This window comes from Rhinopithecus roxellana, chromosome 17, assembly GCF_007565055.1.
Source record: "Rhinopithecus roxellana isolate Shanxi Qingling chromosome 17, ASM756505v1, whole genome shotgun sequence".
NCBI lineage: Eukaryota > Metazoa > Chordata > Mammalia > Primates > Cercopithecidae > Rhinopithecus > Rhinopithecus roxellana.
In genome coordinates this window covers 74334778-74362203 of record NC_044565.1, presented here as the reverse complement: position 1 = coordinate 74362203, position 27426 = coordinate 74334778, and the positions used below count along the sequence as shown (strand labels likewise).

At 39.7% G+C, this 27426-nt stretch overlaps 1 protein-coding gene across 1 annotated transcript; it reads right to left on the bottom strand.

Annotated features, from left to right (window-relative positions):
- Positions 1-27426, bottom strand: YIPF4 (Yip1 domain family member 4). The gene is made up of 6 exons (XM_010372408.2): positions 27081-27426; positions 14663-14816; positions 12961-13132; positions 9047-9124; positions 5582-5695; positions 1-1104 (listed from the first exon to the last, which is right to left on the bottom strand). Exons 1-6 carry the CDS (start codon positions 27157-27159, stop codon positions 967-969), a joined length of 735 nt encoding a protein of 244 aa, XP_010370710.1. The 5' UTR covers positions 27160-27426; the 3' UTR covers positions 1-966.

Below are 27426 nucleotides of genomic sequence, written 5' to 3'. Positions count from 1 at the left end.
TGCTATAAAACAAAACACACAACTGGGAAGTATTTTATTTTTCTCTACTTCATATAACATTTGTTCAAGACTACAAGATTTTAAAGATCTCTTTCTCCAACTTTTATGATTTAGAAGTACCACTTAAAAATATTTACTGATGCTGTAAATATTACTGTTTTTGTACTAGTAACGATTTTAATGAATGCCATATCCATTATACCTCTTGCTCCTTTGGTCAGAAAGATAAACAGAAACTTTCAATCAGATGTTCAGACATTCAAAAATGGTTTTGAAAAGTATACCCAAACAAACCAAATATATATCAGCAACTATTAAAATCAGTTTAGTAGTTATTAAGAATTCTTAACAAGGAAGTATTGAAGCATGTGTGAGGTTTAAAAAATTATATACAATTTTAAAAACAAATTTAAATTTTTAAATAAAAAAGATTAATGGCCAAATTAAAAAAAGTTTGCGCATCAGATTTAATATCTTAATGTTTATCAGAAATATATTTTGTGAATAAGAATTATTTCATAAATATATATGTATAAATATAAATATATATCTGCAGGATCTGTGATGCTGGAGAAAACATTTTGAAGAAAAAAATTGCACTTTAGATTATCAGGATATCGTCAAATTTACCCTTCAAGTGAAATATAATTACCAATCCAGGTGCTTTTGGCACAAGTTTTTAGGTGAATATTGACACAATCTTAAAAACACAATGCTTTTGTATTTTATTCACTGGAATATGGAGAATCAAGCAGAATTTAAAATTCTGACCCAAAAATCCCAGATAACTGCAATTGCTTAATTAAATACAAAAAAAATATTGCTTTAAAAAGCGCTTAAACTTCCCTTTCCATCTGGAACGTGTAAAATTTTGCCAGCAACAGGTTTTCTCCAATTCCTTCAGCAAGAATTCCCAGCCTACACACAAATGTGACACCATCTTTTTCTATTCATGTATAACTTGGATCACACACCAGTATATAAAGACAAAAAATAAATGTATAATAAAAAGATCGGATAAATCAGAAGAGGCTTTTTGGTCTTGAATTCTTCACCCACTAACAATGAAGCAGCACTGTAGGCAGCCCAAAACACACCAAACAGCTTTAAAAGAAGGAGAAAAGACAAAAGGCAGCATATTAGCAAGTCGATTAACTTTTTGGATATCATAGAGTAAATATGGTGTTTACAATATTTTGAAAAAATCAACAACCAATTTTGGTAAATAGCAAAACTTGTTACAAATGTTAAAAACTTATTTAGAATGTCCATCTTTGCTGTACTCCTTGACTTCTATAAATGTGGTCTTATCAAACCTATCTTATAAGAATCACTTGGGGTGCCTATTAAAAAGAGACTTGGGGGACTCTCTAGTTCTGTTGAATTATAACTTATTAGTTTTTTCTTTTCTTTTCTTTTCTTTTTTTGAGACGGAGTCTCGCTCTGTCGCCCGGGCTGGAGTGCAGTGGCCGGATCTCAGCTCACTGCAAGCTCCACCTCCCGGGTTTACACCATTCTCCTGCCTCTGGCTCCCGAGTAGCTGGGACTACAGGCGCCTGCCACCTCGCCCGGCTAGTTTTTTGTATTTTTTTTTTTTTTTTGAGACAGAGTCTCGCTCTGTCGCCCAGGCTGGAGTGCAGTGGCTGGATCTCAACTCACTGCAAGCTCCGCCTCCCGGGTGTAAGCCATTCTCCTGCCTCAGCCTCCCGAGTAGCTGGGGCTACAGGCGCCCGCCACCTCGCCCGGCTAGTTTTTTGTATTTTTTAGTAGAGACGAGGTTTCACTGTGTTAGCCAGGATGGTCTCGATCTCCTGACCTCGTGATCCGCCCGTCTCGGCCTCCCAAAATGCTGGGATTACAGGCTTGAGCCACCGCGCCCGGCCCTTATTAGTTTTTTCTTTTTCTTTGAGTTATAATTTCTAAGGGAAGCATCTAGTTATCAGTATTTTAAATTAAGTTCCCTGGTAATTTATGATTAGCCAACTTTTGAAAAAACTATTATTACACCAAATTACTGAGAGAAAACTAATTCCTGCAAAGTAGGAAATTTTCTTTTTCCTTCTAAGTAAGAAAACCGATTAAGTAAAAATTTTATACAATATTTATTCTTAATATTTATTAAAATTTTCCCCAGGAATAGGTAGAAATACAGGGTTGAATAAAAAAGAGAAAAAAAAGACCACATTTTGGTCAAGAGTTTAAATAAAGTATACTATAGTTTTTGGATTACACACATACATACTTTTAAATTATTTCTACTGGAAACTTATGCAATACTTATTGATGTAGTCAACTAACACATTTTACAGCATAAAATTAAGGAAAAACTTCAAGGGAAATCAGGGAAACTATAATAGGAACAGATCTGGCACAAGGCAGAGTTTCTAAACCTTGCCATATTGACATTTTAGGCTGCATACTTCTTGGCTGTGGGGAGCTATCCTGTGCATTGTAGGATGGTTAGCAGCATCCCTGCCCTCTACGCACTATATACTAGTAACACTCCTCAAAAATACCTCCAGATATTGACAAACGTCCCCTGGGGGACAAAATCGACCTCAGTTGAGAATCACTGCTATACAGGTAAAAACTAAATATTGGCAAACTTATTAAAAATGTATTTGGTCTGGTCCAGTTTTCCAGTGGGTTTGTTGAACTTAAAAAAAAAAAAAAAAGTAATCCTACAAAATAATTCAAACATACACAAAAGTACAGGGAAATATATAAAATAAAATTTGATCAAATTGCATTTGTATTTCATGATTAGATTGTTTTCATTATAAATGGTTGAAGAGTGATAAGTATTATGAGATTTGATGTTAAATAAAATCAGTGCACTTAAACTATATATTCTAATGCTAGAGTTTACTGATTAACTTCGCATCATATTTCTCAACAAACATCAGACTGAAATAAGAAATGTGTAATAGCTCACTAACTCACAGAAGAGTAAGTGATCAGGAAAAAAATTTTGCCAAAGAATAGTCTGAAGTTTAAAAACAATTTTACTCTAAATTTTTAATGATATAAAAAAGAGTTTTCCATTTTATAATGATTTATATGTTGTATAAAGAATATTAAGGTCCAACTTTCAGATGAACTACATTATTAAAAATGACCAGAGAACAACGGTTTTAACCATTTTGGGAGTAGTCTCAGAAACAAGCTTAACCCAAGTGAAAAAACACACACCATGAAGTGATCGTGAGTGAGTGGTATGTTCACTAAGGCTGGAATAGGAGTAATTAAATATCTGCTGCAACGTTAAGACTTTAAGTTCTAATAATGCCAATTTCAAAAAAAGATTTTAGGGTTATACTGAAGAAGAAAACAAGGTCTCTTTAGTCTCTGAAGTGTTTAAACACAAAGATGATCTCAAAATATTATAATTTGGATTTTTATTGAGACAAGGTCTCACTCTGTCGCCTACACTGGGGTACAATCACCGCTCACTGCAGCCTCGACCTCCTCAGGCGATCCTCCCATCTCAGCCTCCTGAGTAGCTACGACTAACAGGTGCATGCCTCCATGTCCGACTAATTTTTGTATTTTTGGATAAATGGTTGAGTCTCAAACTGGGCTCAACTGATCCACCCACCTCAGCCTGCTGAACTGCTGGGATTTACGAAGGTGAGCCACCACACCTGGCCTATTTTATAATATTTGTAATAACAACAGCTTGAGTGCCTACTCTGTGCCAAGCACTGTACTAGGCAGAGACAGGGTCTTGCTCTGTCACCCAGGCTGGAGTGCAGTGGTGCAATCATGGCTCACTACAGCCATAGCCTCATGGGCCCAGGCAATCCTCCCACCTCAGTCTCCCAAGGAACTGAGACCACAGGTACCTGCCACCACATCTGCCTAATTTTTTGTGGAGATGGAGTTTAGACATGTTGCCCAGGCTGATCTCAAACTCCTGAGCTCAAGTAATCCACCCGCCTCAGCCTCCCAAAGTGCTGGGATTATAAGCGGTAGCCACCATGCCTGGTCAGCATTATATATACTTTAAACTCTTTGTAACGAACCCTAAAACGCAGTTGTTAAGTTTACCATTGTTAACAACAAAGTGATGGTAAGAAACGTTAAGGTACCTTGGAAGACCAGATAACAACTAAGTGGCAGAACCAGGATTTGAATATAGAACTAATTAGTTCCAAAAACTACACTTTCAATACCCAATGCTTATTATCAGTATCAGCTTAAAGTAATTCTAAAAGGAATCATTATTTCTTTTATATTGAAATTAGCAATAATTTCAACTGGCTCAGCTACTTAAAAACAAATACTTTCATGTGGAGGTTACATAACATCAGTTCTGAAAGTCATAGTCTTTAAAAGTTCCATTCTCCATAAAGAACAAAATTATATTCACTGTGTAATACACATACATGTGTCAAAGCAGTCACTTATTCCCCAAAGTTGTTCAACATTAATAAATTTCAATGTTTAAGTTATATTACTCAAATAGTAATAAATACATTATTTATTAATACTTATCAGTAAATGTTTAAGTGTATGTACATATGTTAATTTAACATAAATAACACAAAGAAGTCCTGATCTCTGCATTACGGAAAATCCAATTTATTAGAACCACATCTATCATATTTGACAGGAAAGTTACTATTCAAACAGGAGTAACAGTTACTAAATATCCACTGGAATATTAAATAAATATCCCCTTCAAAATCTGTCAGATGAACTCATATTATAAATATAGAAAATAACTTTTAAATTCAACATTTAAAAAATGCTGACCAGGCTGGGTATGGTGGCTCATGCCTATAATCCCAGCACTTTGGGAGGCCAAGGCAGGCAAATCACCTGAGGTCAGAAGTTCAAGACCAGTCTGGCCAACATGGTGAAACCCCATCTCTACTAAAAACAAAAAATTAGTCCAGCGTGGTGGCACACACATGTAGTCCCAGCTACCAGGGAGGCTGAGGCAGGATAATCACTTGAACCTGGGAGGCACTCCAGCCTCGGTGACAGAGCAAGACTCCATCTCAAAAAAAAAAAAAAAATCTGACTATAATATCCTGAAACCTGATTTGCTCTTTGCTTTTCCCCCTAGACAAAAGGTAATATCTGGTGATTAAAAAGGAAAAAAATAGGCCGGGCGCGGTGGCTCAAGCCTGTAATCCCAGCACTTTGGGAGGCCAAGACAGGCGGATCACGAGGTCAGGAGATCGAGACCATCCTGGCTAACAGGGTGAAACACCGTCTCTACTAAAAATACAAAAAACTAGCCGGGCGAGGTGGCGGCGCCTGTAGTCCCAGCTACTCGGGAGGCTGAGGCAGGAGAGTGGCGTAAACCCGGGAGGCGGAGCTTGCAGTGAGCTGAGATCTGGCCACTGCACTCCAGTCCGGGCGACAGAGCGAGACTGCCTCAAAAAAAGAAAAAAAAAAAGGGAAAAAAATAAAAGAAATATAACTGGTAAAATCAGTAAGAAAGGTCACTTCCAAAATACTACCAACGGTTTGATAAAGAGTTTTATATCACAATATTCCCAGCTAGAGGCCTAGTATACTTTTGATACTGGAAAACAGTAAACTATGTAATACATAATCCTTAACTTACTTTTATAAGTGTAGACACCACTTCAAATGATCCAACCACCAAAAGTATAGGGGCTATTACAATGAGAGGAAGTAATGAATATCCAATAACTCCAAGGACTTGGCCATATGCAACCTGTGAATTTTGAAAATTTCAAAAAATGTCATAGAAATCAAGATACTCATTTTAATCAAAACTGAACACCACATATTCCTTGCTGTATTCAAATAAATGTGAGCATTAAGAATAAATCATAATCTATTATACTCATTATTTCAAATTATCATATAGTCTCCCATGTTCCTAGGCAGTCTCACCAACCAACATGGTTTCAATTGAAATAAATTTGCTAATACCCAAATCTACACTTCCAGCATTTACCTCTCTCTTGAGTTTCATACTACCTTCAGTATATCTCTACATTACATTTTGTCACTACTTCCCCTAAATTGTAGAATTATTTAAAGGGACTACAACCATCCCATTCAGATGAAAAATCCAAGGTCTAGAGAACCTAGATGTTACCAATGCAGACCAGAAAGAAAGGGAAGGTGGCCAGGAGAGACTGAAGAGAAAAATATTTTTTAGTGATTACTTTATGCCAAGTTCTGTGATAGGGCTTCACATGCTGTGGAGATCAAATGAAATAACAACCCTATGAAACAGGCATTATTGTCCCTATTGTGAAGAAATTGATTCTTAGAGACAAACAATGCTTTGCTTAGGAAAGCAAAGCTAGTAAGGTGTCAGTGTTCAAATTAAAATCTAGGCCCCTAAACTCCTACAACAGTCTTGAATTACCAAAAAACGTAACGATATATATTTTCATATATTATACTAGATTTTGTCTAGGACATAAGAAATAATATATAAACAAATATAATTTTGTGTCTATTAGAATTATTTTAAATTTCCATATGCAGAGTACAAAAGTTTCACAGATGTTACTCTAAATTAATTAAAGAGTTTTATTAAGATGCTCGATCAAACATATTCTAATATCATTCACTTATGAAACTGAAAATAGAAGGGAAAAAAGAAACTTTTTTTTAAGACGGATCTCCCTCTGTTGCCCAGATTGGAGTGCAGTGGTGCGATCTCAGCTACTGTAACATCCGCCTTCCAGGTTCAATAGATTCTTCTGCCTCGGCCTCCTGAGTAGCTGGGACTACAGGCGAGTGCCACCATGCCTGGCTAATTTTTGTTATTATTATTATTATTATTATTTTTGAGACAGAGTTTCGCTCTTATTGCCCAGGCTAAAGTGCAATGGCGCAATCATGGTTCACCACAACCTCTGCCTCCCGGGTTCAAGCGATTCTCCTGCCTCAGCCTCCCGAGTAGCGGGGATTGCAGGCATATGCTACCACATCTGGCTTATTTTGTATTTTTAGTAGAGATGAGGTTTCTCCATGTTGGACATGCTGGTCTCGAACTCCCAACCTCAAGTGATCCACCCGCCCCGGCCCCTCAAAGTGCTGGGATGACAGGTGTGAGCCACCATGCCCAGCAATTTTATTTTTAGTAGAGACGGGGTTTCACCATACTGGCCAGGCTAAAACAAAAACCAAAAAACCAACAACTACTCCTGGGCTCAAGTGATCCTCCTGCCTCAGCCTCCCAAGTAGCTGGGACTACAGGCATGTGCCATCATACCCAGCTCAAAAGTCCTTATTTATTTATTTTTAAGACAAGATCATACTGTCAGCCAGGCTAGAGTGTAGTGGCACAAACACAACTCACCACAGCCATAAGTCCTCAGGCTCAGGCAAGCCTCCTACCTCAGTCCCTGGTAGCTCGGACTACAAGCACACACTACTATGCCTGGCTAATTTTTAAAGAGATAGGGTCTCCCTACATTGCCCAGGCTGGTCTTGGAACTCCTGGGCGCAAGCGATCCTCCTGTGTCAGCATCCCAAAGTGCTGGAACTACAGGTATGAGCCACAGCATCCAGCCCCTGAGTTCTGGTATGATATCAGAGAATATTCACAATCATCTGAAAAGGTTACTAAAATACTCTCCCTTTTCAATTATATACCTGTATAAAGCCTTATTTTCTTCAGATACTTTAGCCAAAGTAATATATCTTAACAGATTGAATGGATAAAGCATATGTTAGAATCCAATTTCCATTCAGCCAGACATTAAAACTACTTACAAAAATGTAAAACAATGCTATGCTTCTAACTCTTTTGTTTTGGAAAATATGGTTGTTTTTCTTTAAATGTATTGTTTATGCTAAAATGTAGTTGGTTTATTGTTACAAATCTCTTTGGCAACGTGAGATCAAAACATCTGAGAATTTCTGTAAGAATAAATTCTGGCTGGGCGCAGTGGTTCACACCTGTAATCCTGGCACTTTGGGAGGCCGAGGCAGATCACCTGAGGTCGGGAGTTCGAGACTAGCTTGACTAACATGGTGAAACCCCATCTCTACTAAAAATACAAAAATTAGTTGGGCAGGGTGACAAGTGCTTGTAATCCCAGCTACTCGGGAGGCTGAGGCAGGAGAATCGCTTAAACCTGAGAGGTGGAGGTTACAGTGAGCCGAGATTATGCCACTGTACTCCAGCCTGGGTGACACAGAGTGAGACTCCATCTCAAAAAAAAAGAAAAAATGAAATAGGCCGGGCATGGTGGCTCATGCCTGTAATCCCAGCACTTTGGGAGGCTGAGGTGGGTGGATCATGAGGTCAGGAGTTCAAGACCAGACTGGCTAATATGCATCTCTACTAAAAAATACAAAACTTAGCTGGGCACAGTGGTGGGCACCTGTAATCCCAGTTACTTGGGAGGCTGAGGCAGGAGAATTGCTTGAACCTGGGAGGCGGAGTTTGCAGTGAGCCGAGATCGCACCACTGCACTCCAGCCTGGGTGACAGAGCAAGACTCTGCTTCAAAATAAACAAACAAATAAATAAATAAATAAATTTTGGCTGGGCGCGGTGGCTCACTCCTGTAATCCTAGCACTTTGGGAGGCCAAGGCGGGCGGATCACTTAAGGGTGGGAGTTCGAGACCAGCCTGGCCAACATGGTGAAACCCTGTCTCTACTAAAATTACAAAAATTAGCCAGGCGTGGTGGCACATGTCTACAATCCCAGCTACTTGGAAGGCTGAGGCAGGTGAATTGGGAACCCAGGAGGTGGAGGTTGCAAAGAGCCGAGATTGCCCCATTGCACTGCAGCAGGATGATAAAGCAAGATTCCATTAAAAAAAAAAAAATTAATAAATAAAAAAATAAATTATATGCTTCCCTAAAAGGCTGCAACTACTTCATAAATGGGACAGGATATTTTCTTTTTCCTCATTTTTCGTACCATTTATTGAGTAAGCACAATACTAATGTTGATCATCTTAAAGGAACTAGCATAAAGCAATTCTGGGATAAGAAACAGTTTCTTGTATAGCTAATGATGATATCTGCAGTATCAAAAATCAAGCTCCCCATAAAAAAGAAAGGTTATTTTCAAAATAAACTACTTACTTCTCCACCAAGAACTCTGGCCAGTAAGAAAATTGTTAGTGAACCAAATATCCAAATAGTTATAATCCATGAGACCACCTTAGGGAGAAACATCATGCAATTAATATTTTTATACCAAATAAGCTGATAATTTTCCAATAACTCAATTCTCTGCCATAAATGACAGCTTAGCACGCCCAATTTCAGGTCATAGAGAGGTTATGTGGGCTCTCAGGTATCATTCCAAAACTTAGTAAGAATACAATGTGTGATACAATTTTACATCCAAATTAAAATCTTAGCAATTATCAATTGCCTAAAGAAACCTCAGTATTTCAAAATCTATGATAAAAGATTATTGCAAAAAAAAGTGTTTACTATCAACCCCCTGTTTTACAGCATCCCACAAGAAAAATTTATTTCTGAAGTAAGTTATCAATCTTCCCTGGAAGTCTTTAAAATTTACGTTACGTATTTATTCAAGTAATAGAATATGGAAGCCATTTCAGACAATTTTAACTCCTCAAACTTAGTGTAATGATACATACATATATTTATATTTTCAAGCTCTGTCTGCTGGGATGGTCTAGATATAACACCCCAGTAGCAACATAAGCACATTTATTGCCCAGATACTGGTTTATTATTTATTATTTTATTTATGTATTTATTTAATAGAGACAAGGTCTTGCTATGTCATTTGTTTATTTACTTATTTATTTAAGAGAGACCAGGTCTCACTGGTCTCGAATTCCTGAGCTCAAGTGATCCTCCCACCTCAGCCTCCCAAAGTGCTGGGATTACAGGAGTGTGCCACCACGACCAGCCCCAGAAACTGGTTTCTAAATATCATTTCCTAATTAAAGGAAGTAGGACTTCTTAAATAAATGGTTGGCCAGGTGCAGTGGCTCACGCCTGTTATCCCAGCACTTTGGGAGGCTGAGGCAGGTAGCTAACCTGAGGTCGGGAGTTCAAGACCAGCCTGACCAACATGGAGAAACCCCGTTTCTACTAAAAAAAATACAAAATTAGCCGGGCATGGTGGCGCATGCCTGTAATCCCAGCTATTCGGGAGGCTGAGGCAGAAGAATCACTTGAAACTGGTAGGCAGAGGTTGTGGTGAGCTGAGATCTCGCCATTGCACTCTAGCCTGGGTGACAAGAGTGAAACTCCGTCTCAAGAAAAAAAAAAAAAAAAAAGAATGATTGATTCCAAGGCTAGGGCAGGCAAAATACAAGATTAGCCCAGAACACTGTGTGAAGTAAGGAGGAAAGGAAGTACTGAAAAAAAAGAATGGGATATGTTGAAACGAGACAGAAGGCAAGTTGAAGGAGCTCCCAATGGTTAAAGCTTGAAAAATCTGAGCAATAAAATAAATTATGACAGTACTGGATAATAACTCAAAGAATAAAATGAATGAGGGAAACAGAAAAATCATCATTCTGTAAACATTATAGTAATAATTACTGCATGCACGATCTACCAACGGATGCTAAAATTAGTAGTCTAAAGTTAGATGAGAAACAGAATATTTGCATAGTTGCAAAGTACCTCCATAAGATATTTATTAATTACAAAGAGAGAAATAGTAACTTTACACTGGAGAAACTGAACAGATACTACCCCATCACCTAACCAAGTGATCAAGGTTAATATCACCAGTAATAAGACGCATCAGTATCACACATTCCCTGTCAGTATACAGAGAGGGGGACAATGTCACTTCTGTGATATTCTTGCCAAAAATGCATAATCCAAATTAAATCATGAGAAAACATCAAGTAAATCCAAATTGAGTGACATTCTATGATGGTATAGTAATCTTCTAGTTTTTTTTTTTCCTTTTTTTTTTTTTTGGAGACAGAGTCTCGCTCTGTCGCCCAGGCTGGAGTGCAATGGCGCGATCTCGGCTCACTGCAACCTCCACCTCCCAGGTTCAAGCAATTCTCTGCCTCAGCCTCCCGAGTAGCCTGCCACCATGCCCAGCTAATTTTTGTATTTTTAGGAGAGACGGGGTTTCACCATCTTGGCCAGGCTGGTCTTGAACTGCTGACCTCATGATCCATCCACCTTGGCCTGTAGGCATGGGCCACTGCGCCCAGCCATAATTTTCTGTTTTTAACCTTAGAACTACTTTGTTCAGATGAAAGATTATACAAAACAGATACAATTAGAGATGTTCTAGATGAAGAATCAGTGGTAGGTAGGAGACCAGAGTCCCCATTCACCTTCTTCAATGGTCTTTGCAACACTTTAACAGAATATCTGATATAAACAGAATATCTGATATAAAATATCTGATATCTGATATTTACTAATCTAGGGTAAACATTAATAGGACTAGTATAGTAATGCATAAAGTATCTTGTGATGGAGAGATTATTCTGGATTACCTTGGTGGGCCTTAAATGTAGTAACAATTGTCCTTAAAAGATGAAAACTGAGGCTGGGCACAGCGGTTCATCCTGTAATCCCAGCACTTTGGGAGGCCAAGGTAGGCGGATCACCTGAGGTCAGGAGTTTGAGAGCAGCCTGACCAACATGGTGAAACCCCATCTCTATTAAAAATACAAAATTAGCTGGGGGTGGTGGTGCATGTCTGTAATCCCAGCTATTTGGGATGCTGAGGCAGAAGAATCGCTTGAAGCCAGGAGGCGGAGGGTGCAGTGAGCTGAGATCACGCCATTGCACTCCAGCCTGGGCAACAAGAATGAAACTCCATCTCAAAAAAAGAAAAAAAAAGATGGAAACTCAAGGAGATTTAAGTACAATAGAGAAGAAGGTAATGTGATCATGGAACCAGAGATCATAGTGATGCAGCCAGAAGCCAAGGAATGCTGGCAGCCTCTGGAAGTAAAAGAAACAAGCAACAGATTCTGCCCTGGAGCCTCCACAGGAACCAGCTCTGTAGACATTTTGATCTTGGTCAAAGCTTTTTGACTCATTTTGGACTTCTGACATTCAGAACTGTGAAATAAATCTGTATTACTTAAAACCACTAAGCTTGTAGCAATTTATTAGAGCAGACACCAGAAACTCATTCATTTCCAAATCCCTGTGGTGAACAGTAACTTTTTACCCCCTCAAAGTCTTAAACTTTGCATGAGGGAGTGATGTATGTATGTTGTGTTTTGGTAATAAAGTATCTGAAAGTAGGACAAAGGGATTAAAATACCAGTAGTAGTACAAAAACAAACACTGATGGAATCCTTCTCATCATTCATTTAAAGTAATGGTCATTTAAAGAATAGAATTATGAATGAATAAAAGGTAAGAAATATGAATATGAGCATTACATTTCAAACTGTTAATCTCTTGGGAAAATCAGAATGTACATGAGCAGCCCTTCTGGTGACTTCTGGTCAGCTGGAAGTGGTTCTATCCATTTACCCCAGTGTGCCATACAAATACTAATACTTTTTTTTTTTTTTTTTTTTTTGAGATGGAGTCTCACTCTGTCGCCAGGCTGGAGTGCAGTGGCGCGATCTCGGCTCACTGCAACCTCTGCCTCCCAGGTTCAAGCGATTGTCCTGCCTCAGCTTCCCGAGTATCTGGGATTACAGGCGTGTACCACCACACCCAGATACTTTTTTTGTATTTTTAGTAGAGATAGGGTTTCACCTTGTTGGCCAGGATGGTCTCAATCTCCTGACCTGGTGATCCACCAGCCTCAGCCTCCCAAAGTGCTGGGATTACAGGCATGAGTCACCACATCTGGCCATTCCATGTGAATCATGATGTGGAAAACTATGAAAGCATTAATCTAAGGTACTCCTCACTTACTTAATTATGGAACAGTTTTAGGAACAAACAAGTGAGAAACAACAGGTAAAGCATTTCTCAAACATAATATGGTATATTACAGTTAATATCTTATATTTAATTTTTGAAACTCTCAAAATATTTAGAATTTGTATAAAATAAGATATACTTACCCTAAACTGTCCATATAATGATATCATGGAAAAGAAAAGAACAACAGCCAGAGGACCCCAAAAGTCAGGATTGTCTCTCACCACTTGTCTATTAAAACCAAGTGATGGCATTGGCATCAAAACACATCGAATTTTGTAGTAAATATCCTTTAGATCGATGTCCAATTCTTCCCTATAATTTTAAAATAAAAATTCTCAAAAGGCATACATTTACGAATACTAAAACAGTTGCAAAACAAATTAAGAAAACTTTAAGTAAGACAGTATAATCTCTATAGGTCAACAAAACATTTGCATTTGAAGTGCCACATTTCACTAATTCCAAGGTGTACATTTTTAACATTCCAACATCTCTAAATGTCGGATATATCTCAATCACTGGTATCTTACAATTGTCAGCCTGGAGTGACATCAAGTGTTTCTAATATTTACCTTTCCTTTTGCCAGTCTCCTGGAGGCACTATTTAAGAAAACTTTTAGTAAAATTTTCTGCTTGAGACTTTTTGGGCCTAATTCAGATGGCAAACCTGTATGAGAACCAGTGTGGGTTTTACATTCTCTGGGGAAATTCTTTCTTTCTTTCAACATCTTATCCACTGCCAAACTGAAGCAAACTTCCTTGCTGTCTCTTTCTGGTACAAGTTATTTCTCATTCATCCTTACACTAATAAGGAGACAGCTCTTTGATGTCCCAGCTTTATGCTGCCTTTGCACTTTTCTGTTTAATATGTAAAATAACTTCATCTTATAATCAATAGTGTCTTTGATTTGATGATATATGTTTTTTTTGCTGGTTTTTGAGACAAGAGTCTTGCTTTCTCACCCAGGCTGGAGTGCAGTGGTACAATTTTGGCTCACTGCAACCTCTGTCTCCCAGGTTCAAGCGATTCTCATGCCTCAACCTCCCGAGCAACTGGGACTACAGGCCCGTGCCACCATGCCCAGCTAATTTTTTTTTGTATTTTTAGTAGAGATGGGGTTTCGCCATGTTGGCCAGGCTTGTCTTGAACTCCTAATCTCAAGTGATCCGCCCACCTTGGCTTCCCAAAGTGCTGGGATTACTGGCTTGAGCTACTATGCCTGGCAAATATATGGTGTATTAACATTAAGAAACATAGGATGTTTCAGCACTTACTCTACTGATAATTAATACAAAGAAGATTCCAGAAATGCCTCAATTTTACAAGGCCATAGGTTCTTCTTTTCAAAATTATTTCTTTACTTTTTTCTTCAGATAACCACAAAATTTCAGATACTATAAAGAAAGTGAAAGCCTCTTTATATGTAGCTCTCCTCCCAGTGGCAGCTCTAGAATTTCTATATTGAAGAGATTATGGAGTGGTAATCTTTTTGGAAATCTTAATTTGTCCGAAACTTAATTTCAACAGCAAGTACCTAAGAGCCTTGCTTTTTTAAATTGCATGATTACTTCAGATAGCTGACAGACCCAGGTAAGCTGGAGTAGACATACATGTGTGTGAGATAAAGGATTACCATTCTTTTAATTTTTGTTTTCTAATTGGTTAAAAAATATTCTCTCATTATTATTTCCGTTTTTTAAATTGCTAGCAAAACTGACAATTGCTATAGCTTTTAACTGAAAAGGTTAATGTTTTCTCTCTACATAACAAGAAAGAACATAATAATCATCCCACTGACTAGCTCTAAAAACCAAAAAATATGTATTATTATTTTTACATACAAGAGTGGCTTGTTATCTTCAGGATCATCATCTTCAACTTCCAGAAGCCAGCCATACCCTCTTTGTCTCAGAAATGTAGTAGCTGTAGATTCTTTGATAAAATCTCCGCCAAGATTTAATTTGACATCTGGGGATGCTATTGAACCACTGAGATCTTAAGAGAAAAGAGGACAAAACTATATAAACTAAGAAACAATGTGTGAATCTTAACCAAAGTGAGCAGATATTCAACTAAAATAATTATCATTTGAAGATCTCTATGAACATCTGCTATTGCATATAATCTTCAAATTTTATGGTGATAAGATACCTAAAAACCATCATTTATTTTATAAGAATAAAATGAAAGATGAAAGAAGTGAAAAGACATACAAAAGGTTTCACAGCTAATTAGCCAGACTGGTACCAGAATCTAGACTTAACAACAGTAATTCCTTAAAATTTCAATGGAAAATACATGCAAAATATGTTACACGACATCATTTTGTATTCCTTCATTATTATACATACCATGTGCCTCAGAACAAAGTAACTGAATAAATTCTTTTCAGAGGTATTACATATGTATATATACAAACTATTAGACAATTTATTTGCTAAAGGAAATTCTAGATAATTTCTCTCTACCTTTTCATGTATTTATTCATTCACACATTCTTTCATTTAAATCATCACATATCTATGCTAAGTGTTTCATATATTAATGTTTAGTTCTTGATAAATCTGGTAAGTAAGAGTTCCTGTTATTTCAGCCAAAATTTCCCTTTTCTTCACATAATTACATCATTCATCTTTAATTTTGGCAAAAATAAATAAAGGGCTATGTTTTGTTTTTATTTTTTAGGTCAGCTCTAAAAAGAGGTGAAGAGATTCAGTTATCCACATTAAAAAATAAATTCCGTGTAAAGTCTGCACAGTATCTTAGGAGTTACAGATAATCATGGTAGTACTAACGCCGTATTTTCCAGTTAAAAACAATGGAAATAGTTAAGGATTTGCCTGAGGTCACATAGGGATTAAAAAGAAAAAGCACATTTGTAGGACCAGACAATATACATTAATAAACAACCATCAACACTGTCAGTGCAAGTCACATGATTATAGTATTATTTCAGAAAAATACTTTTGGAAACAACAAACCAGAACACTCTAACACAGATAGATACTTCTCTGGAGATCATGTCCAACCAACACCAAAGTTAGTTTCCTTAAAAAACAAAAAACTGTTTTTCATATACAGTACAAAGAGCTTAATTTGCATAATACTCTATGAGTCACATCCCGGTCTGCTTGTGACAATCCTGCAATTAAGTTTGACAAACGTTTACATTCTGAAGCTAAGTCCCAGCTTAGCTACTAACTGATACAGCAAATCATTCATGTTTTCTGGGTCCTAGTATCCTATTCAAAGTTCTTTCCAGGTTAAACATTATATGATTCTAAAAAGTTTTTATAAAGGAGCTCACTCAGAGATAAAATACAAGTATATTTGAATTCACCACCTAAAGTTTAAAAATAATCCCTATATATGTTATCATATAATCGTGTAGTTAAAATATTCTCTTAAAAGTGCTTGCTACTTCATCTTAATCTAAGTTGAAATGAGAGAGGTGGAATTTAAAAGTCTATTTCTAATAGATACAAAGAGTGTTTTTTCTTTTCTTCTTTTTTCTGCATCAGAGTCTTACTCTGTTGCCAGGCTGGAGTGCAGTGGCGTCATCTCGGCTCACTGCAACCTCCGCCTCCTGGGTTCCAACCATTCTCCTGCCCCAGCCTCCTGAGCTGGGATTACAGGTGCAAGCCACCATGCCCAGCTAATTCTTATTTATTTATTTATTTATTTATTGAGACGGAATCTTGCTCTGTCTCCCAGGCTGGAGTGCCGTGGTGCAATCCCGGCTCACTGCAATCTCTACCTCCTGGGTTCAAGTGATTCTCCTGCCTCGGCCTCCTGAGTAGCTGAGATTACTGGCGTGCACCACCATGCCTGGCTCATTTTTATATTTTTAGTAGAGACGGGGGTTTTGCCATGTTGGCCAGGCTGGTATTGAACTCCTGATCTCAGGTAATCCGCCTACCTTGTCCTTCCCCAAGTGCTGGGATTACAGGTGTGAGCCACCGCACTAGGTCAAGAGTGTTTTTTCTTGATTTAACAAGAAGATTTATGGGGAGGGGGGAGGGGGGAGGGATTGCATTGGGAGTTATACCTGATATAAATGACGAATTGATGGGTGCTGACGAGTTGATGGGTGCAGCACACCAACATGGCACAAGTATACATATGTAAAAAACCTGCACGTTATGCACATGTACCCTAGAACTTAAAGTATAATAAAAAAAAATTAAAAAAAAAAAAAAGATTTAGATCCAGAAATCACAAGTACAGCAGTGACGTTGGAGGTTTTGCAATTATGAGGCTGGAAAGGACCTTAACAACTGTTTCTTGGTTTCTAAAAAGGACTGCACTTAAAGTCCTTAATCTAAAGCAAAAAAGGATACATAAATTATAGTGCTAAGGAATGTTGTGCTTAAGAACTGTACCTATTTAGCAGTTTGTCATGGCATGGATGCAAGAATCTCAAAAAGGTATCTTCAGGCCGGGCGCGGTGGCTCATGCCTGTAATACCAGCACCTTGGGAAGCCGAGGTGAGTGGATCACAAGGTCAGGAGATCAAGACCATCCTGGCTAACACGGTGTGAAACCCCGCCTCTACTAAAAAAAATACAAAAAAATTAGCCTGGCATGGTGGTGGGCACCTGTAGTCTCAGCTACTCGGGAGGCTGAGGCAGGAGAATGTCATGAACCCGGGAGGCGGAGCTTGCAGTGAGCTGAGATCACACCACTGCACTCCAGTCTGGGTGACAGAGCGAGACTCCGTCTCAAAAAAAAAAAAAGCATCTTCAGCTTACAGATTTTGTAGTACTTTCTGTTCCATGTAAAGCAGAAAAATATCAAGGACACATGTGGGAATGCCAGCAATAGCAGTTTGACAACTCCCCTAGGATCCCCAAGACATAACTGTGAGTGAGAAAGAACAGGAAACTCCAAAAACTTGGCAGTAGTTTAACATGTTATCAAGTTAACAAGTGGAGAATGATGTCAGAAAGCAAGGAAAACAATTAAAAATCACTCCAGGACCATGGCTGACTTAATTTAAACCAGAGTAAGAACGAGCTAGTTTGGTTGCCAGCTCTTGGATAGATGTCCAGATAGTAAAACATGAACTTTATGTTAATTTCTACTTATTATACTGTAATATTCTTGTCATTTTCTAAGTAAAAACAATGTAAAGATAATATAAAAGTGGATTTAAAAAGAAACAACCTTTTAAAAAATCTATTGTAAAAGGAAATTTTAAAAATGTTTCTACTGCTATTTTGGCTCAGAGTGAAGAATATCAGTAAATTTCAAGTCTTATTGAAAGCCACCTTTGGAAAACCCACACAACAAAATTAACAGGAATTTTTCTTCCCTTTCAACTCAAATTATGACTGGGTATGGGATCCTTTCTCTGAATCTTCTGCTCAGCCTGAGAATCTGAAAGAGGAAAACTTAGTGCAGTGTGACAGTACACTAAAGATGAAATTTACTACTGATCTGCCCCTAGACAAGTTCCCGATTTCTGTGAAAGAAAAGTATCCTGCAATAAACAATGAACATTTTGTGGCACTTCCCACATTCTCATATATAAAGAAGCTTTTCCTTATTTAACAAGCAACAAGAGCAAGGACAAAAATCGTCTCATTTCATCTCATCTCAGACTTGAAAATGAAGTCTACGTGTGCTTCAGTATGACCCAGAATTGTGTATTTGTGCAGCAAAAACAAAAACAAGCATATGTTTTTGCACTAAAAGATATTAATAAATTTCATTATTTCATTTGAGTTATAAGGATTCCATTTTATTTTTTTATTTTTTAGACAGAGTCTCTCTGTTGTCCAGGCTGGAGTGTATGATCATAACTCACTGCAATCTCCACCTCCCAGGTTCAAGCGATTCAACTGCCTCAGCCTCTCGAGTAGCTAGGATTACAGGCACCACCATGCCCAGCTAAGTTTTGTATTTTTAGTACAGATGGGGTTTCAACACGTTGGCTAGTCTGGTCCTGAACTCCTGGCCTCATATAATCTACCCTGCCTTGGCCTCCCAAAGTGCTGGGATTAAAGGCACGAGCCACCATGTCCGGCCTAAGAATACCATTTTAATGTATACACAGGCCTATGAAAGAGATCAAGAAACTGATGCATGTGCATAATTTTTTAATTGCTAGACCAATACTGGAGCTTGATCATGTTACTCTGTAAAAAAATGTTTTTTTCGGCAGGGCGCAGTGGCTCAGACCTGCAATCCCAGCACTTGTGAGGCCGAGGCGGGCGGATCACGAGGTCGAGAGATCGAGACCATCCTGGCCAACATGGTGAAACCCTGTCTCTACTAAAAATGCAAAAATTAGCTGGGCGTGGTGGCGTGCACCTGTAGTCCCAGCTACTCGGGCGGCTGAGGCAGGAGAATTGCTTGAACCCGGGAGGTGGAGGTTGCACTGAGCCGAGATCATGCCACTGCACTCCAACCTGGCAACACAGCGTGACTCCATCTCAAAAAAAAAAGAAAGAAAATGTTTCTTTCAATGTCTTGTATAAATTTTTGTCTTAGGTTATATTTTTAATCATGTTATTCTGGTTTATGGCTTTAGTAGCTTTTCTATCAAATATTATCAGTAAATTTTCATATTGTAAATAATTAAATTCTGTAATTTATCTGATTAATCTATCTGATTAACAAAAAGATGAAATTTCTTTTGTCTTATGTCTTTAAATTTTTTATTTTGAAAAATTATAGATTCATAGAAAGTTACAAAAATAGAAAAGAGAGGTCATATGTAACCTTTACCCAGTTTCCCCCAATAGTACCAACTCACATAACTATCAAATTCAGGGACACTGACACTAGTACAATCCATAGACCTTAGTCAGATTTCACCAGTTTGACATGCGCTCATTTGTGTGTGTGTATGTGTTTATAGTTATATGCAATTTAAACACATTTGTAGATTTGTGTAATGCCTTATGAGTTTTAAAACTCATGAAAGTAAGTAGAGTAATGAAAAAAGTAAACCTTATTTAAATCCCCTAAGAAAGGTTTGCTAAAATGTCATTTTCAGTTTTCAAAAAGGAAAAAAAAGTTATTCTTGCACCCATTACATACTATATATCATACTTCACCAGCATATTGTATAGAAAATATTTGTGATAAGACTAGACCTATATGGGTATTATTTTTCATAAGTAGGAATCACAGAGCTTGAGACAAACCTGGCCAAGATGGTGAAACCCCATCTCTACCAAAAATACATAAATTAGCCAGGTGCAGTGGCAGGTGCCTGTTATCCCAGTTACTCGGCAGGCTGAGGCAGGAGAATTGCTTGAACCCGGGAGGCGGAGGTTGCAGTGAGCCAAGATTGCGCCACTGCACTCTAGCCTGGGAGACAGAGCAAGACTCTGTCTCAAAAAAAAAAAAAAAAAAAAAAAGGAAAAACTAAAGATTCCTTTGTCTACACTACTAACTTGTATTAGAGGTGACATCCTTTCCGGGAAGGGGGAACTTCAAAGAATAGGCTAAATGGTCACAATAACTGAGTGACAGAAATTTATCATTTACTCAAAAGAACAATGACAGTAATTATCTACAATTTACTGATCACTGTATTGTGAGCTGTAGATATTATCATTTTTATATAGGAATAAAAAGAAAGAAGAAGGCCAAGGTTGAAATGCAATATATTGAGTCCAGTTCTCTTCACTAGATTTATATAATCTACCGTCAACATTTCCTTGCATCTATCTCAAAGGCATCTAAAATTCAATATTCCAAAACTGAGATATCTCAGGTCTTCCTCCATTTTTTTTCATTAAATGATACTACTAATCTATCCAGCATTGTAAGCTAGAAGCTTATCCTTGATGGTTTGCTTTATTTGCATGTTCCCTCTCCATCCAAACCACCACTAAATTGTCAGTTTTACCTCTAAATATTTTTAAACCATGTCTGTCCACTTACCATTTCTACCACCAGTAGCAAGCTAATGCAAACCATCAACTCCTTCCTGTATGATTATAATGGTGTACGAACTGCTTTCCCCCCAGTCATTTTTGTCTCCTTCCAATCCATACTCTTCACTGTACCCAGGAGACTCTTTCTAAGATGCAAATATTTCACTCTTCCGTTTAGAATCCTTCATCTCCCTCCTCCAATTGCTTTTCTGGTTCAAGTCCAATAATTTCTACATGTCCTATCCTCTTATCCAGGCCCACTTATCTGCTCTCCTCCCTATCTGGACTCTATACTCTAGCCACACTAAGCCTCTCATTTCTTTGAATGAACCTGGATTTTATTTGCCTCAGGGACCTTGTACGAGACTATTTGCTCTAACTTCACATAATTAAATATCATCCATTCTTTAGTTCTCAGATATACTTGCTGTATTAGTCCATTCTTGCATTGCTCTAAAGAACTACCTGAGACTGGGTAATTTATAAAGAAAAGAGATTTGACTCACAATTCCATAGGCTCTACAGGAAGCATGGCTGGGTATGCCTTAAGAAACTTACAATCACAGCAGATTGCAAAGGGGAAGCAGGCAGTTTTATATGGCCAGAGGAGAGAGAGACAGATACTGGAGGTGCTACACCCTTTTAAAAAACCAGACCTTGGCCGGTCGCGGTGGCTCAAGCCTGTAATCCCAGCACTTTGGGAGGCCGAGACGGGCGGATCACGAGGTCAGGAGTTTGAGACCATCCTGGCTAACACGGTGAAACCCCGTCTCTACTAAAAAATACAAAAAGCTAGCCGGGCGAGGTGGCTGGTGCCTGTAGTCCCAACTACTCGGGAGGCTGAGGCAGGAGAATGGCGTGAACCCGGGAGGCGGAGCTTGCAGTGAGCTGAGATCCGGCCACTGCACTCCAGCCCAGGCGACAGAGCGAGACTCCGTCTCAAAAAAAAAAAAAAAACCAGACCTTGTGAGAACTCACTATGACAAGAACAGCAAAGGGGAAGTCCACCCCCATGATCCAGTCACCTCCCACCAGGCCTCTCCTCCAACACTGAAGATTACAATTCAACATGAGATTTGGGCAGGGACACAAATCCAAATCATTACACTTGCTTAAGCAAATTTTCCTTGATCTTGCAGACTAGACTATGTAGGTTCCTTTCATAGTTCCCTCCACTTTTCCTTCATTATATTTATCACTGTATATAATTATATATTTGTGTAATTACTTGATTAATGTCTATAAAATCTATGAAGGGATGGACTATTTGGGATTTTTGGGAGCGTTTGTCTTGGTACACATAGACTCAGTACTTATAATAGTGCCTGACCCATAGTAGGCAATCAACAAATGTGCATGCTTATTGAACGATTAATGGAAGGGCAAACAACACCATAAAGCTTAAATTAAGAAGTGACATTAGGCCTGGCATGGTGACTCACGCCTGTAATCAATCCCAGCACTTTGGGAGGCAGAGGTGGGCAGATCACTTGAGGTCAGGAGTTTTGAGACCAGCTTGACCAACATGGTAAAATCCCGTCTCTAGTAAAAAAAAAAAATACAAAAAACAGCCGAGCATGGTGGCAGACCCCTGTAATCCCAGCTACTTGGGAGGCTGAGACAGGAGAATTGTTTGAACCTGGGAGGCAGAGGTTGCAATGAGCCAAGACTGAGCCATTGCACTCCAGCCTGGGCAACAGAGCAAGACTCTTGGCTCAAAAAAAACAAAGACACGAGATACATGAAAGCAAAAATAATTTATTCTACAAATAATTCTTTTGTGATATTTATGCCATGGGTTCTATGATAGGTACTGGGGTACAGAAAATATTAGGAAGTTTCCATTTCTGAGGGACAGTTAAAGCAAGTTTTACCAAGGAAAGAGCATTTGAGTTCAGTCTTAGGTTTTAACTTGAGGCAAGGAGGCGAAAGACATTCCAAGCATGAAGATCAGAATCTGCATACACATGGAGACAAAACACCAAAGCACATTTTAGAATAAAGGGTATGTGTGGCCAAACAGTAAGGATAGGTATCATTAAGAATGAGGGATTTGGCCGGGCGCGGTGGCTCAAGCCTGTAATCCCAGCACTTTGGGAGGCCGAGGCGGGTGGATCGTGAGGTCAGGAGATCGAGACCATTCTGGCTAACACGGTGAAACCCCGTCTCTACTTAAAAAATGCAAAAAACTAGCCGGGCGAGGTGGCGAGTGCCTGTAATCCCAGCTACGCGGGAGCCTGAGGCAGGAGAACGGCGTGAACCCGGGAGGCGGAGCTTGCAGTGAGCTGAGATCCGGCCACTGCACTCCAGCCTGGGCGACAGAGCGAGACTCCGTCTCAAAAAAAAAAAAAAAAAAGAATGAGGGATTTGGACAGAATCTAGAAGGAAGGGTATACACTGAAAACGTCTATAAGTTGAAAATATTCACGGTTAGTAAAACAGTATAAAAAGGGGAGAAGGAAGAATTTATGTGACGTGTAGAAACCAGGGAAAAGACTTGGAGCTGTACAGTAAAATGTTCATATTGGAAAACAATAAAAAAATAAGTGTGGGGTCAGTTAACACTGAAACCCAACATCATTGGGTTTCATCATTACGCACATATGTTGAACACTTAACTCTGCCAGATACAGTAATAAATACTTTACATTTGCAAAATATTTGTGCACTTGGGTATTCTTATTCCCAATTTGTATATGAAGAAAATGAAGTTAAGAAAGGGTAAATTGGTCGGGCACGGTGGCTCACACCTATAATCCCAGCACTTCGGGAAGCTGAGGCGGGCGGATCACGAGGTCAGGAGTTCGAGAACAGCTTGGCCAATGAAACCCCATCTCTAACGATACAAAAAAATTAGCTGGGTGTGGTGGCGTGAGCCTATAATCCCAGCTACTTGGGAGGCTGAGGCAGGAGAATCACTTGAACCCAGGAGGCGAAGGTTGCAGTGAGCCAAGATCACGCCACTGCACTCCAGCCTGGGTGACAGGGCAAGACTTCGTCTCACCAAAAAAAAAAAAAAAAAAAAAAAAAAAAAAAAAAAGGTAAGTAGCTTGCCCAAGATCACATGCAGAGTAATTGATAAAAGCCAGGATGCAAACCCGGGACTCTTCCATACTTCAGATACACAATTTAGAAAAATGTAAGAAAGAGACAGCAGAAAGAAACGTGAGGAGACAGCAGACTAGCTCTTTGGTTTTGTTTTTTTGAGATGGGGTCTCACTAGGTTCCCTTGGGTGGCCTCAAACTTCTGGGCTCAAGCAATCATCTTGCTTCAGCCTCCTGAGTAGCTGGGATTACAGGCGCACACTACCACACCTGGCTGTAGACTAGCTCTTAATTCCAGATCTATCATGTGGAAGTTGCTAAACCTCTCTAAGCCTCTGTTTCTCTTTTTCTTTCTTTTTTTTTTTCAAAAAAAGTCTTGCTTTGTTGCCTAGGCTGGAACACACTGGCACAATCACAGCTCACTGCAGCCTAGACCTCCAGGTCTCAAGTGAGACTCAGAGTAGCTGACCCCATGGTAGCTGGGACCACAGGTGTGCACTACCACGGTTGGTTAATTTTTTTTTTTTTTTTTGAGACAGAGTCTTGCCCTGTCACCCAGGCTGGAGTGCAATGGCGTGATCTTGGCTCGCTGCAACCTCTGCCTTCTGGGTTCAAGTGATTCTCCTGCCTCAGCCTCCTGAGTAGCTGGGATTGGGATTACAAGTGCATGCCACCACGCCCAGCTAATTTTTTGTATTTTTTTTTTGTAGAGATGGGGTTTTGCCATGTTGCCCAGGCTGGTGTCAAACTCCCGAGCTCAAGCCATCTGTCCACCTCAGCCTAAAGTGCTGGGATTATAGGTGTGAGCCACCACATCCAGCCTACCTCAGTTTCTTTATAGAATACAGGAATAATAAAGCTCAGTGGGAGTCTAATAAAGAACAAATGAGGCTGGGCATGGTGGCTCACACCTGTAATCCCAGCACTTTGGGAGCCCAAGGTGGGCGGATGACTTGAGCCCAGGAGTTCAAGACCAGGCTGTGAAACATGGTGAAACCCTGTCTCTACAAAAAATACAAAAATTAACCGGGCATGGTGGTGTACACCTGTAGTCCCAGCTACTCAGGAGGCTGAGGCAGGAGAATCACTTGATCCCAGGAGGTGGAGACTGCAGTGGGCTGAGATCAAGCCACTGCACTTCAGCCTCGACGAGGGGAGTGAAACTCTGTCTCAAAAAAGAAAAAAAAAAAAGATCAAATGAGTAGTATACTTAAAATACTCTAAATTTAAACTGTACAATATCATATTGTGTGAGGATATTATGCATACACATATAGCTCCTTGGATATATAAATCTATATGTCTCCTGAGGAAATACGGAGAAGTTTGAATAAACTTGATGGATTTTTACTTATTTCAGGTTTCTTAGTATATGGAATCAATGGGTTATCTACTTATTGTCAGATTTCTTAGGTATATTTAAGAAAAGTAATTCCTGAGGGAAGGGAGAATGAAAAAAAAAAATACATAGAAACATGAGTTTGAACAAATATCATGTTCTGATACTTAATGGAAACAATTTTTTTAAACCTGGGAAATTGAAGTTGATATTACTCCCTAAGCATCATGCTACCAAATGTAGATGAAACAAACTGAAATATTTTGGGGTGCTGTATCTCAGTTTAAAAGAAATTTACGGCTGGGCTGGTAGCTCACATCTGTAATCCCAGCAATTTGGGAGGCCAATAATCTGAGACAAGCCTAGGCAACCTAGTGAGACCTACAAAAAGTTTAAAAATTAGGCCGGGCGCGGTGGCTCACGCCTGTAATCCCAGCACTTTGGGAGACCGAAGTGGGTGGATCATGAGCTCAGGAGATCGAGACCATCCTGGCTAACACAGTGAAACCCGTCTCTACTAAAAAAATACAAAAAAATTAGCCGGGCGTGGTGGCGGGCGCCTGTAGTCCCAGCTACTCGGGAGGCTGAGGCAGGAGAATGGCATGAACAGGGGAAGCGGAGCTTGCAGTGAGCCGAGATTGCGCCACTGCACTCCAGCCTGGGCGACAGAGTGAGACTCTGCCTCAAAAAAAAAAAAAAAATTAGCTGGGCATGGTGGCGCAGACCTTAGGGCTTCGTCGGTCCACTTTAAGAGAATAAGCCACCCAGAAAAACCAGCCACCAGATGGTCTCCAGCTACTCAGGAGACTGAAGCGATCATGGGAGCCCAAGAGTTTGAGGTTACAGTGAGCTATGATCAAACCACTGCACTCCAGCCTGGCAACAGAGTGAGACCCCACCTCAAAAAAAAAAAAAAGAAAAAGAAAAAAAGAAAAAAAATAAATGTATCAGCTATGTTCCCTTTGACAGACAAAAATTTTATTGTACATTTAAAATTATGACCAGTACTATTTTTAAAAAACAATGCCAAACAGCACAAGAAAAACAAAAGGGAAAACAAGCTATACTGATACACCATAAAATTTCTTAGAAAAATCTAGCTTCTTTTGCAGACTGGAATTTCAGTAAACATAATTTATGTTTTCATAGCAGGCAGTAAGTCTGGTCACTGGAAAATAACTGGCGCACAAAGTGCAATAAAAATTTGAAAACGACTAGCAGAATAATATCCAGGTTATGAGTTGGATAGGGAACTGAGAAAAGGAGGAAAACATTCTCCTGTGCTGTAGAAAAGTACAATCGCTTCCTCAGAATAGTACAAAGAAATCTGTAGGGGCCACTGGAAACACATAGTTGGATTACGCTAAATTTCCAATATACCTGGATTAATTTCTCTGAATACTGAGGTGAAACACTACAAAATGGGAGGAAAACGGCGACTCGGGTAAGACATCAAATTCAATAAAAACCATTTAGTTTGCATTTGCAGTGCGAATCTGATCCCAGACCCCCCCAAAAAAAGTGATCTCCACTGAGTTTGTATTTGCAGTGCCGAATCTTATCCCAGACCCCCCAAAAAAGTTATCTGTTGATACATAACAGAAGAAAACAGTCCTCCTTCCTTATTCTCATTCTTTTGAGATGTCCCTTGGCCAATCTGTCCTTTTTCTGAGTAACAGCGAGTAATTCCAGAAATAAAACCTTAGGGTTTCGTGGGTCCACTTGAAGAGAATAAGCCACCCAGAAAAACCGGCCACCAGACGGTGTGGGGAAAGCTAGGGGCTGATCGAGTAACTTGATGCTTTAAAAAGCAGCTCCCTACACCCCTCCCTCCGTCCTTCGGGGCCTCTTGGAAGGCCCGGCAGGCGCGGTGGGCTGCTGCCTGTCCCCACCCGGCCACGACCGCCTCGGCACCAGAAAGACCCTACGGCGTCGGGCCCTGGCTTCCTCCCGGTGACAGCCCTTCCAGGGGCTCAGCCTCACCTTCCGCGTCTGCTGAGGAGACAAAAGTGAAGTCCCCGTTAGTGGGGGCATAGGCCGGGGGCGGGCCCGGAGGCTGCATCTTGCGGCCCCTCAGAGCCGGCCGCTTTAGAGGAGGCTGCGGCTGGGCCCAGACCGCGAGGCTGCCGCGGCACCGACCCGTACGCTTGCCCTACGGTGCGGCCTACGAGTCTCGACGTGCAAGCTGGGATCGAGGCCGAAGACGGGCACAGCAGGCCGCTGGGCTGTCCCGAGACTGCCCCACCAAAGTCCTCTTGGTGGCTACCACCCAAGCACCACGACGCCGGCGCCCTGACAGGACCATAACAGTGACAGCGCCGCTGCGATT